Source organism: Tasmannia lanceolata, unplaced genomic scaffold (genome assembly GCF_043159265.1).
Source record: "Tasmannia lanceolata isolate RefF3 unplaced genomic scaffold, GAP_Taslan_0.1 ptg000012l, whole genome shotgun sequence".
NCBI classification, from domain to species: domain Eukaryota; kingdom Viridiplantae; phylum Streptophyta; class Magnoliopsida; order Canellales; family Winteraceae; genus Tasmannia; species Tasmannia lanceolata.
This window is the reverse complement of record NW_027518689.1, coordinates 55,366,957-55,381,560: the sequence shown is the minus strand read 5'-3', so window position 1 is coordinate 55,381,560 and position 14,604 is coordinate 55,366,957. Positions and strand designations below refer to the sequence as shown.

The following is a 14,604-nucleotide window of genomic DNA, read 5'->3' as shown; positions in this document are numbered from 1 at the left end:
ATGTAATGATGTTAGATTAAAGGAACTGAGAGTAGAGATCAGTAATTGGATCGCCCTTTTTAAAAATGTAAGTTAAATCTGCCCCAATGTTGCATCACTCTTGGTACAGGTTAAGTTATCTGCACATGTACATACATAGATGTATTGTGTGATAGATACCCTATGGATTAGTTTATCTTTTCAAATGTGCTGTTTAGGCCTTGTTTGTTTAAGATTATGCCAACTGATTGCGAGTCCAAGAAAACCAATTATTGGACTCAAATTTGCATTTAATTTTGAGTCCAATGATTGGTTTTGGACTCACAAGCGGTTGGGATAATCTCAAATGAACAGGGTCTTAGACTTTTTACTGAATACTGACTTAACGTCTTTTTGATGCCTTAGTGACAGCTCCTGAAGCACAGGATGCGTTGAAGCGTGCCCTTGCTAAAAAGGCTGTGGCCCTAGTGAAATCTGGGATGGTGATTGGTCTGGGCACGGGGAGCACAGCATCCCTTGCCATTGAAGAGTTAGGGAAACTGATTAGAGAAAGAAAGGTTACAAGTACTATCCTAACTACCGTTTAACTATATTTGGTTCGTGCCTACAATATATGACTGATGAGGTTGTCTTTCTTTTTAAATCCTATAGAATAATAATCTGGTACTGGATATCTGTGCATAAGACTCATTTAGTTGCTGCATTTCTTGTTGTTCATCACAACACATTTTGTGATGCTAGCTTGGTATTACTTCTAACGATGCCGTTGGCAAATGCAGGAGTCAATAGTGTTGTAAATAATAAGACAGAATGCAAAAAATAGAACAGTCGAATCTGTTGGGCAAGGCACTTCCAGGAAGCTATCTTTAAGATAGTAATTTCCCACGTATAGTTGCAGATGAACTCTTGAAATTCTATCTCCAGGATACAATGCCCAACACTGAGAATTTTAACAAGACTGCACTTCTTGTATTCTCACGAACAGAACCCACTCAGAAAAACTTTTAAATTAGTATGAAAGAAAGAAGAGAATGTCAGAAGAAGAAGATGTCTAACAACTCGGATCGAGTCTTTTTAAAGACTTCGAATCGGTGCAAAAGACACCCTCTTACGAAGAGACTCGCACCCTTCTAAAGAAGATGCGCAACTCTTCAAATATAGCCGTTTAACAGAAAATTGTTTCGGCAATTAAAATTTAAACTGTTTTGTTTAAATGACAGTTATAGCCGTTAGGCTTAACCGTTTTTTTTTCTTCCTCTTCTTCCTTCCTTTCTTTCTTCTTCTTCTTCTTCTATATATCTATATACTATATAGCAGAAGAGAAAAGGAGAGAATTATTTGAATTTCTCCCAAAATTCCAGTGTTAAAAAATGTGGATTCGACGCGGAACACGGTCGAAGAAAATCCTTGTCGACTCGGCGCGGACACGGTTGACGCTGCTAAGAATGCGGTTGACGTGGCCAAATTAGATGAGTCGTTATTTTTATTAAAAAATAAATGAAAAAATACAAAAATCCAAACCCATTTATGTAGGGCCCAACAAATGAATAGTTTAAGATCATCTAACCAAGTGGAAGCCCGCTAATTTTTTGAAAAATACATGCAAGAAAAACATTTTTGATGGGAAATTTTTCTTGGAAAAAATTTGAGTATAATGATATGATTATGATTTAATTGGAGGCATATTCTCATAAATTGAAGGTCCATCTAAGTAAATGTTGAATAGGTTTAGTTTAAGTTATCTTTTTGTTTTTCAGGTGTTAAAAATGTAAGAAAATTTAGAAATATTTTTTAATAACCAAAAGAAAGAGGGTGTATATATCAAAAAGGAGATTTTATATGGTGTAAGCCCTTATAGTCCCTTATTTTTCTAGAAGTACTGTACGGACCACACTAGAGGATGATCCAAACCGTCCATGTGATCCAAACAGTCCATGGCCCATCACATGAACGGTTTGGATCATCCTTTAGTGTGGTCCGTACAGTACTTCTAGAAAAGTAAGGGACTATAAGGGCTTACACCATATAAAAGAATTATATTCTTGTCTTCTTAAATGACTGTCCAGGCACCCAAAATGAGGTAGAGAATAAGACAAGCAAAGCTGCAAAAGTCAGGCTGGAATTGACAACTTCACTGTGCATTGCACTGCCCAAAATAATAATAATAATGTATTTGCCCCTTTGTTTTACTCGGATCACCCCTTGGTTTTACTCGGGACAGCCCTCTCTAGTGTATTTAATTATTTATGACTACTATTTTACATTGGAGGGGCTGTCTCAGGTAATGAAAGGGGGTGTATTTATCATTTCACAAAATCATATTATCAGATCGAGTAAAAAAACGAACTACTTCTTCTTCTTCATGAGTTAGGGTATTATAGAGGGTTTTCTCTGCGGCTTTAGGTACGTTTCTCTCCTGTAAATCTTATCTTTTTTTTTTTGAATGGTTGAAGTTAGGATGGAATATGAGTTCAAAATGGCCACAAACTCGGCGAGTTCGGGACTCCAAAACACGGCCACCGCAAATCCGCGTCGACTCGGCCGAGTTCCAATCCGAGTCGCCGAGTTTTAAAACACTGCAAAATTCTATGAGAATTACACATCACTTTTTTTGACTTTTTTAACAAAGGCACCCATTCAACCCACATATTTTCATTCCTACCCCCTCCTTTATGCTTTTTAACAAAGGCACCCATTAAAGCCACATAATTTCAATCCTACCCCCTCCTTTATGCTTTTTTAATTATGTAAACCTCTATAGATTGGAGGGCTAGGATTAGCCTATGGAAATGATTTTACGGGCACAACCTATTGATGTTGTGTTCCATCACATGGACGGTTTGGATCAACCTATGATGTGGTCCGTATAGTTCTTTGTCGGCCCGTGCATCGCTAATGGTTTTTTACTAGTATATATTTATATATATATTAATAATTAATATTACTTGAAGTTCATTCATGGTGCTCTCTCAAAGAGAAAGAGCTCCAAATAACTTGAATGAGATGAGTGAATCCATCACCTATTTATAGGTGAAGGAGTGAAGGAGTGAATCTTATATCTTCATGTGGGATTCAACAAATTTCAAATAATTCCCACCAAAGCATTTGAAAAGATTCCAAAATGAAAAAGTGGGGGGGAACTTGCAAAACTCTCAAGACTTTGATTTTTCCCTTCAAATTAATGGAGGGAACTTGCACAAATCTCAAAACTTTGACTTTTCCCTTCAAAATACATTATTGTAATATAATATAATTTATAATGTAAAATGCATTATTAGTAATATAACATAATTTATAATATATAACAATCCCCCAGTATTACTAATGATGAATGTAGAATGCATGAAATGCAAAACTAAAAGTAAACTGAGTATAAGTATAGTGTACTTAGTGGCCTAGGCTTGAACCTTAGGATTGAATATGAGACACAAGGAAACATATTTGCACTATACATGGGTTCTTGGTTCTGTCAAATGGAAGCGAGTTAATGGGCCTTTCCGGAGAAATCCATAGAAAGCGGCCTCTCACTTTCTTACTTGTAAAGGAATACTCATAAGGAATGTCCACAACCGCTCTATCGTTCCACTTTCAAAGCTATGAGTTATGTTAAGAACAAAGTTCAAACTATCTTGTTGTGGAGTCACAGTGCATCTAACCAGATATGAGACTTTAAGAGAAAAAGTTTTACCCCCCAACTATTTCTCAGAATATATAATGCACTGGAATTGCAACCTCACGTTGACATTTCATGGATAATTCTTGATTGAATTACCATTGAACTTTTATGCACATGATTTTCGAATTTAAAGTATTAAACTTTAATTGACATCAATGTGATAGAGTGGGTTTTAACCAATATTATCTCTTTACACCGGTAATAGTCCCATACCTCCCATTATTTTACTGATCTTATCACCTGATAAAGGTTTAGTAAGGGGATCTGCCAACATTTGATCAGTAGGTAAGTATTGAAGTGTGACCTTACCCTTTTCCACAACTCTTCGTATGTGATTATATCTTATAGCAATATGCTTGCTATTATTTGATATTCTTTTGTTTATGGTGTTGTAAATTGCTGCTTGATTATCATTGTATAAAGTGATTGGTCCTTTAGTAAAATTTATAAATGGAATACATCTTAAAAATCTTTTAATCCAAAGTATCTCTTTGTTTGTAAGAGACATAGCAATTAATTCAGATTCCATTGAAGATAATGCTATACATGTTTGTTTCTTAGAGGACCAAGCAAATATGCAACCAACCATAGTAAAATGCCAGCCGCTAGTTGACTTCGAAGTATGTCTATCAGAAGCCCAATTAGCATCACTATAACATTCTAAAACAGAAGTTGTACAATTATAATGCAAGCCATAATTCATGGTATGTTTTAGATATCTCAAAACTCTACTAATTTCATTCCAATGTTCAACACTTTGATTACTAGTAAATCTACTTAACATACCAACTGAACATGTAATGTCTGGTCTAGTATAATTCATGGCATACATTAAGCTACTAATGATTTTAGCATATTCCTTTTGATTTACATGAGACCCAGTGTTGGGTAGTGAGGATCAAAATGAGTCTTAATAGGTTTGCAATGAAAATGATTAAACTTCCTAATTTTTCAATATAATGAGATTGAGTTAAAATATATTTACCATCTCTTTTGATAATTTTAACTCCTAAAATAACATCAGCAGGACCTAAGTCTTCAATGTCAAATATTTGAGTCAAATATCTCTTAGTCTCATTAATGCAATCTATGTTGGAACCAAAAATCAATAAATCATCAACATAAAGAGTAATTAACACATTAAAATCTTTTGTGCTCTTAGAAAAAACACAACTTTCAACTTTACTTCTTTTAAAACCAAAATTTTTAATCTCTTTTCTGAATTTTTTATACCACTGTCTAGGTGCTTGTTTAAGACCATAAAGGGATTTGTTTAGTTTGCATACCTTGTTTTCTTAACCTTTGAAAACATACCCTTCAGGCTGATGAATGTAAATTTCCTCATCAAGATCTCCATTGAGAAACGCAGTCTTGACATCCATTTGATGTACTTTAAGATTGTAGATGGAAGCTATAGCAAACATAGTTCTAATAGAAGTAAATTTAGTAACAGGAGGAAATGTTTCAAAATAATCTAATCCTTCCTTTTGACTATAACCTTTGGCTACTAATCTTGCTTTGTATTTTTCAATACTACCATCAGGTTTGAATTTCTTTTTCAAAACCCACTTACAACCAATGGGTTTAGTATTAGGAGGAAGATCCGCAAGAGTCCATGTATTATTATCATGTATGGATTTGATCTCATCATCCGTAGTTATTTTCCATAATTTGGAATCAGGTAAGGACATAGCTTCTTGAAATGATTTATGATCCTCTTCTAATAAGAATGTAAACATTCCAGGTCCTAGATCTTTTTCAATCCTACGTCTCTTACTTCTTCTCAATACACGCTCAGAATCATTTTCTCCATTAACAGTATCATGCATATGAGATGAACCACTTTCATGAGTCGAATCAAGTAAATTATCAGAAATAGGATCATGAATAGCATTTTGTACTATTGAATAACCATTGTAAACAACATCAGAATCAATTTCTAATTCACTTGATAATTCCTTTTCTAATTCTAACTTATCAGCATCTTTAATAGTTAAATGTTCAAAGTAAATAGCATGAACATATTCAATAACACTATTGGTTTTAAGATTAAGAAATCTAGATGCTTTACTATGCATAGTGTACGCCAAGAAAACAGATTTAACAGCTTTACTTCCTAATTTAGGTCTTTTAACAGTAGCATCTAGCACATATGCAATGCATCCCCAAATTTTGAAATAATCAATATTTAGTTTTCTACAATATAATAACCCATAAGGTGATTTATCATTATTCTTATGCAAAATTCTGTTATAAATATAACAAGATGTATATAAAGCTTCACCCAAAAAACTAAATGGAAGATTAGAATGTAAAAGCATAGTACTTACCATCTCTAGTAAGGTTCTATTCTTCCTTTCTGCTACTCCATGTTGAGGAGAATTAGGAGCAAAAACTTCTCTAACAATACCATTTTGCTCACAAAAAGATATAAATTTATTAGGGTGAAATTCACCACCTCTATCTGATCTATTCTAATCCTTTTAATTTTCTTTCCAGTTTTATTTTCAATCTCCTCTTTAGAGATTTTAAATTTATCAAATGCTTCATCTTTAGTCCTTAGTAAATACACATGTATATTTAGAAAAGTCGTCTATAAAAGTTATAAAATAACGTTTGCCTCCTCTAGTTAATATGTCTTGATTATCACATAAATCTGTATGAATAAGTTCTAACAAAGATGTAGATCTAGTGTAAGATTTAAAATGTACTTTAGCAATTTTAGCTTGTGCACAACATTCACAGGTTTTAGTAGTTATAACAGAACTAGATTTAGGAATCAAATCATGTGAAGCCATACGATTTAAAGCATTACTACCAATGTGTCCTAACCTATAATGCCAGATATATGTCATATCATTTGCATCAATCATATAAGCAGAAATAGAAGCATTCTTATTGATACTTAGCAAGTACATATTGTCCTTAGCATAGCCTTTCCCAACAAATGATCCTTTCTTACTTATGATCACTTTTTGGGAGTTAAACACAACCTTAGACCCATGATCATCAAGTTTCTTAACAGATACAAGACTCTTCTTAAGACTAGGAATGTGATAAACATCTTGAAGTTAACACTTTCCCAGATGTAAGAGGGAGTTGCACAATCCCTTTGCCAACAACAACACTTGTGGAGGAATTTCCCATGAAAACAGTCATGTCTTCATTGATTTCATCATACTTCTTAAAAGCAGATTTGAATAGAGTCACATGGCACGTTGCACCAGAATCAACCCACCAGTTTTCTTCCATGTTGACCATGAGAACCTCAGTAAGCATTGCAACCATGTCGTTTTCAATCACCACATTTGTGTCAACAGATTTCTGTCCTTTGCGATGGCGACAAACTTCATACAAAACAGGGACCTATCTTCTTATTTTTCTCATTTTTCTTGTTGTCTCCTCTCTCTCTTATTTGAAGAGCCTCCATTTTTTTGAACCTGGGTTGGGGTTTAAAGGAAGAAGATACAGGAACTTCAACATTATGAACTTTATCATTCTTTCCTTAATCAACAGATTTTTCTCTATTGCGAGCCTCATATTCAATTTGAATGTGTTGAACCAATTGATCCAAATTAAGAGATTTTCTCTTGTGTTTTAAACGTTTTTGGTAATCCTTCCAAGAAGAAGGTAATTTACCAATAATAGTAGAGACTTGAAAAGTTTCTGAAATTGGTTCCCGGGCATCAGCATATTCAGTTGTAATATCATTGAGTTCATTAACTTGATCAATAATAGGCTTGAAATCAACCATTCTGAACTCAACATATTTGTTAACAAGGAAAGATTTATTTCCGGCATCTTCATGAACATACCTTCGCTGAATTGCTGCCCACAATTCAAAAGCAGTGGAGTACTTGTGAAACACGTTGAAGAGCGAATTCGTCATAGCCTGCAGAATGGTGAAGCGACAGATATAGTTATCTTCCAGCCATTTCTTTTGCCCATCATTAAGTTCGCTGGTACTTTCTCCTGACTGATTGTGTGGATATGGCGTGCTCAGCACATAGGCATCCTTTGCAATCGTGAGTTGATAGAAGATCTTCAAACTCTAGCGTTTGTAATTTGGACCATTGAATTGCTCAAGCCTTTCCACATTCTGAACTTGCGTTTTGACAATTGTAGAATTCATATCGGAATAATTACTATCTTAAAAATAGCTTCCTGGAAGTGCCTTGCCCAACAGATTCGACTGTTCTATTTTCTGCATTCTGTCTTATTATTTACAGCGATTAGTTGATTTGATATTACGATACAAATTTCTCTATTTAAAAACTTACTTTTTGGTGGAGACCTCTTCTCAACAATTTTCCATCTTTATTTATTCATATTTGGTTAATTAAGAACTACAATATATCATGAGAAAAAATATGCAACATGAAAACTAAAAAAGACCAAAAAAAAAAAACAACAACTAGAAAATACTCATCTCTGTCCAAATTAATATCAGTTGAGCTACTTCCATTATTATCAAAATGAACAATAAAACAAACTGGTGTATCGTTATAATCTCAATAAATTTTGCCATGGGAAAAAAATGTCAAGATGGTCAGTAGTTGCTGCATGGATCTCAATGCTTTTTTTCTTATCACATTATCCAGTGAGAAGCTGAGGATTAAAACGATTATCAGGAATATATACTTTGACATATAAGTTCCAATGAGTCATAAACTCGGATATTCAGCCCCATTTTTAGCTTCCTTGATACAAAATTTTATTTTTGTTACTTAGAATTTTGTTAATCTGGTGTAATCATTGGACATTGCAAATAATGGTTCATGCCGTCCAGAATTTTCATGGGTTACAATTAAACATAGTCTCTGAGATTTCATGAGAAAACCTTTGACTCTTCGAGGAAGCTAATCTAGCCTAATGTGAATCCAATTTAAAAAATAGCAAGAAACTAGTCTGAAGTTGTACTCTTCAAGAAGCTTATCTAGACCTTTCTTCAAATCCACTAAAAATTAATAAATTTCATGATAATGCAAAAGGAGTAGAGCACAACATTTCAAACCATTGGAGTACTTAGGCCACCTTTGCTAGGATTACCATTTAAAATTTCTCACAAATTTTACCTGCGAATTTTGGGCTACTTTTTTGCCCCTCAAAACTGAGATCTTGCAAAATCGTTAGAAATAGTCATTGTAGATCTTGAAAACATAATCAAATAAGCTATGCAGCACCTAAAACAATTTCATTGGAAAAGGTTATGCATTCTGGAAGTTTCTGCATCAATTTGAGGGCCTATCATTTTCTAACTGCATCAATTTTGTCCCAGTTGGTGAGAAACCGTCCTCAAGCTACGTTGTCTCTGTGCATGGTGTAATGTAAGAGTAACTTTTGTTTTGAAAAATTCACTGACAGTTATTGGTGAAATCCTTTTCAACAAATTAAATAATTGGAGTAAGGGCTACATAAACTTTCACACGTTAATTGTGACCCCGTAGTCAGAACTTCTCTCATGATTCCTAGAAAACAGAGTTGTCTTCTCTATACTAGAAGTTCGTAGGAAATCTAGCAACAGAATTTTGGAAGTCTCTGCATATTTAATCTTGGTTTTTGCTGAAAAGTACTTTTAGGAACTGCAACTAGTCATCTTCGTCACCAATATGTTCCCTGTCAATTCTATTAGGATGTCTACTAAGAATGAGATAGTCAGAAGACCCTCGGGAAACCTGTATTCCTCATCGTTTTAATTGTTCATGTCCTCCTCATCATAATACTCTTCATTGCCTCTTCTTGATCTTTCAATACATCCGAGTACTTGAACAACTGTTTGAGCCAATCCAAGACTCCTTTGACACGTGTCTCGCTTTCAAATTCTGGACTGCCTAACTTCTACATCTGCAGCACTTTAAAGTGGGCCACGTGTCACGCCTTGAGAACCTCGGGACATGTGGCAGGTGCTGCAAGCACGCTAGGGCGAACCTCGCACGCGTGCAAGGCTAAATCGGAAACTGAATCACATCATATCAGATATTGATTGTATAGAAATATAAATCAATATCCAGAGCGAAATAACAATTATCAAAGCATTTTAAAGCACATCTATTGATGGGCATGACTAAAAGATATACGAAACATACTATCAAAATCATAATGTGTAGCCATAGCTCCCGCACAGATGCTCATAAAATAGAAGGCAATAAACTATCGCTGCAGATCAGGCATGTACAAAGCAGATACATTTATACATGGTCGATTATTTTTTGGGAAAAATACAGATACACCCCCTCTAGTTTCTGACACATTCAACTCTAACCTTGACTTTCAAAATGTGACAAGTACACCCCCAAAGTTTTTTTGACGTGACAGAGTAGATGGCGAGGCGGAAATGACCAAAATGCCCTCGTCTTCCCTAACTGAAAATTAGGGTTTTCAGAATTGAAAGCTGAAAATTAGGGTTTGATTCAAAACCTAATTTATTTATCCACATCAACCCTCGATTTAGGAGTTTTATTGTCATCATTCACACCATTATCATGATTTGCACATAAACCCTAATATTTTAGGGCTTTTTTTTGTTTTTATCAATGTTTTTTCCTTGAAATGTGGGTTTTATGTAGCCATGGGGTGGGGTTTCATTGTTTATGGTGGTGACGGGGGCGGTGGACTGAGGTGCGACGGCGGCGGCGGGAAATGGCGTAACCCTAATCCCTCTACAAATGAGGGTATTTCTGTCCTCAAAATATTAACCACGGTTAGTTTCAGTTTTTCCATCAGGTTAAACTGACGGACAATTGACGGAGGGGGTGTACTTGTCACCTTTTGAAACCTCAGGGGGTGTACTTGTCACATTTTGAAAGTCAGGGTTAGAGTTGAATGTGTCAGAAACTAGAGGGGGTGTAAATGTAATTTTCCCTTATTTTTTTCCTACCTCCATTGACAAGAGGACTAACGTATTTTTGTGCCATTGGCGGGCTTACTGATATTGTCCAACTCTTAATGAGCCAGATACGAGCAACACCGAAGTGTTGACTTCGTAACTAAAATTCTTACATACCTAGGAGTTTCAAAGCACATCTCAGTGCATAATATATATAACCAAAAGCATGGGAAACAATGCAAGTTTTTACATAAATAATCTTTTTGTTAACTTACTAACTTCTCCAAAAGCCTAAGCTATTGGAGAAAGGCATTATTTATCTTTTATACTTTAACACTCCCCCGCATGTGTGGCCCACTTGGCAAACACGTGGCACATGTGGTCCCACTTTAGGCCGACCATCACATGTGGATTTTTGCTATCCGGGAGGTTTGAACTCAAGACCTTTGGCTCTGATACCATGTTAACTTACCAACTTCGCCAAAATCCTAAGCTATTGGAGAAAGGCGTTATTTATCTTTTATACTTTAACACTTTTCATGCACATGCAAAGAGAATCCTATAACTGTGCTGAATTACTCACCTATAAACACTTTCGCTTTTCCCTTATTCTTCTTCCTTCCTGGTTCTGAATCACCCAATACAAAATGATTATCACAAAACTTGTCCACTAAGTTCCAAACCATTTGCCTTAGTCAAGAAAAATCAATCTTCCATATCTTTTTCTACACAGGGAATCTCAAAATCTTCCCAACATAAAAGTTGGCCCATTTACTAATACCTACAACTTTCATGTTGGTCACTTCGGCGAATTCTCGCTGGAGACGACCTGAAAAATAAAATTACATTCCGCTGATTTTTAAAGAGGGTTTCAAGGCTTGCTGAAAATTTTCACATGCTATATCTCTTGACACGCAGAGATTTTCAAAAAGTACCCAACATGAAAGTTGGTCCTTTCATCAGTACCTACAACTTTCATATTGGTCACTCCGGCGAATTCCCGCCGGAGATGGCCGGAAAAATCACATTTTTATTCGGATTAATGAAAGAGGGTTTCAAGTTCTGCTGAAATTTTAGATTTAGTGTAACTCTTTCTACACACAGATTTGGAACATGTCATAAACATGAAAGATGTTCAATTTATTATTCTCTAAAACATTTATGTTTAGAACTCAACTCTCGACGGAGATGGCCAGAAAACATGAAAGCCACAATTTTAAACTCTTTTTTAGCAGATTCTTAAAATTAACATAATTTACTCAAATCTTAACCTAATTTTGCAAAACTTCTATGAATTTTGATCTACAGAAAAAATTCTACAACTTTCATGTTGAACTTTCCGGCCAAATCTGACCGGAAAAGTTCGAAAACAAGAAAGTTCAGTTAAAAGCACAAAAATATCATTTTTTACACAAATTTCTTGTTTACCTTTGGATTTTCTTCCACTGTTTCTTCTCCTCCTTGATTTTTTTTAATCTTAAACTTGCAAAAGCTTTAGCATTAACTCAGAAGTTTGATCAAATCCCATAGCTTTTCTTCTCCACCTTTTTTTCTCAATTTTTTCTTGATTTTCTTTTCAATTTTTTAAGTTTTATATTTCTTAATCTTAAGCTGCTAATGACTACCAGCATTCCAAGTGTCACTCACTCTCAGTCTCTCTCTTACTCATGAAGTTACAGACATTTTGTATTTAAAATGTTTAGACACAAAATTTCATTTTTGCCCTTTGGGCATTTATATGTATATTACATTTTTATCCTTTGCATCCTTTTTACCCATTTACACTTAGTTATTTAGGTCAATGACATCCAAATCCTTTTGGAAATTTACCAATATATCCTTAAATACTTATTTAGTTACTAAGCTGCACTTTGATTACACTAAGTTCTTAATTACTTTTGTTAATGAAAACTCTAAATTAAGGTATTTCATTCTCCCCTCCTTATAACAAGTTCGTCATCGAAATTTCAAAACAACTTATTACTTTTAACTAATAAAGTAGTAAACAAACTGAAAGATATTAAATAGTTATACATAATATAGCTAATCTATTTATACACATTGGCTCAATATACTGCCCATACCAGTTTAGTGGACTCACATAGTTACTGATATAAAGATATAAGCTAACTATACTGTCCCATAGCAGTACGGTTAATTGACATTCTAACACATAATAATATATATGTATCATTTCATTCTAATATATAATGTAGTTAATTTATCTAATGCGCACAGATTCACTATACTGTCCCTTACCAGTTCAATGAACTCACATACTGATACAAATATATAAGCCTATACTCTCCCATGCCAGTATAGTTAACTCACACACCTATGCCTATTAATGAAGCACAACTACTTATTCTTATCTCTAACCAGTGGCGTTCCCTGTATACTCGGGTTTTTCCATTAGTTTCTTTTCGCACAATTGCCTTGTGTGTTGATGTGGCCCAAGGTTGGAGCAAGGTTTTAAATTTCGGTTTCGGTGTCAGTTTCGGGCCGAAATTTTCTGCCGAAATCATGTAAAAATGGCTAAAAACAAAATTTCGGTTGGTGACATTTCGGCGAAATTTCAGAATTTTGGTGAAATTTCGCCGAAATCTTGTAAAGAAACGACTTAATGTAAATTTCGTTTCGGTCGCGGCCGAAACCGAAATATTTTGGCCATTAAAACCATAATTCGCCAAAATCTTGTAGACATGTTTGATACTCAAGTTCCTTATTCAAATTCAAGATGAATATGAAAAAAATCTTATCCCTACAAACACCTGTTGATCTGCTCCTTCAACGTTCTTTGGTGCATTGCCTTGATTAGATCGAAGCTTCTTCCAAGAACCAACATGAGGAATCCAGAAAATTAGATTTCAGTGGCTCCTATGCCAACTAAATGTAGCACATGTTGCAATATAAGAACATAATAATGTCTGCAAATTGAAAGGGAAATAGATGACATTTGATAAAAGTACCACCAGAGCTGTTCGTGCAACCTCTAGAAGAAAACAAATGAAAATTCAGACTTTCGAAAACTTCCGATCATAGTGGAATGTAGCCTCACCATACTACACAATGTTTGCATACAAATAATGTGATCATGATATAAGGATTCTAAATGTAGCTTCAAACTAACTCTAGTCATCTTTTTCAGCATGACACATGTTTCCAAAGCCAATAAGCATTTTGGTAATCTAGTGAGTCTTACATGAACAGAATAGCAAGAAACTGGTCCAAACTTGGACTCTCAGAAACCCAGAAAAATGATAGTTCAGAAGACCTGAACTCCAACTTTCCAAAAGAATTGGAGCATCACGGGCCCTCTGCTGACTTTACGATTTTGAATTCTTCATAATTTTTATTAGCAAACTTTGGGACACTTATTGAGGCCTGAAGCATATAATTATTGCAAAATACATATAAAGAGTCTCCGTTGATCTTGAAAAGATCTTTGAAACAATCATGTTTTTTTTAATATTCTGAAACAATTATGTGTAAAAAAAGTATCTTTGAAACAAGCTAGGGATTGATTTGTGAATTTTGTACTTAGAATGGATACTTGATAAAAAAATAAAATATACGTCCTAGAAGTTTCTTCATCACTTTGAAGGGATCTCATTTTCTAACTATCATTAACTTTTCTTTGCTACTTGTATTTTACAGTATGCCTCAATATGTGTTAGGTAGTAATCTCAGTCTGAACTTTTAATTTATTTTTGTCGTTTGTCATTTGTGCTGTTTTTTGTTTTGTGAATTTTTGTGTGTTTCCCATCCCTTTGCAGTTGAAAGATGTTGTGGCAGTGGGAGCAAATTACCAGTCACGAGTTCTTGCTAGACAGTTTGGTGTAAAGACTGTAAGTTCGAATCTAGCATGCATATATCAATGGACCTTCATTTTCTTTTATCTGATTGGGTAGATGAAGTGGAAATCTACCCCATCAAATTGACCCTCTGCCTCGTAATCGTTAAGTTAGAGATAAGTCAATGACCGGTTGGTCACCGAGCTTAGCAAAAACTGTTGCGACATTACTATGTGTCATGGCGCTGCTCTTCTTTACTTCATTGCTCACAAACATGGTTTTAAGTTTCGGCCGAAATACCGAAATTTCCACCGAAATTTCGGATTTTG

The 14,604-nt window shown here is 34.8% G+C and overlaps 1 protein-coding gene across 1 annotated transcript in view; it reads left to right on the top strand.

Annotated features, from left to right (window-relative positions):
- The window catches only part of LOC143887461 (uncharacterized), a 49,140-nt gene that overhangs the window by 865 nt on the left and 33,671 nt on the right, over positions 1–14,604 (top strand). The window contains exons 2-3 of the mRNA XM_077391542.1: positions 385–536; positions 14,258–14,329. Of these exons, the coding sequence (XP_077247657.1) occupies positions 385–536; positions 14,258–14,329 (224 nt within the window). The remainder of the gene's footprint in view (positions 1–384; positions 537–14,257; positions 14,330–14,604) is intronic.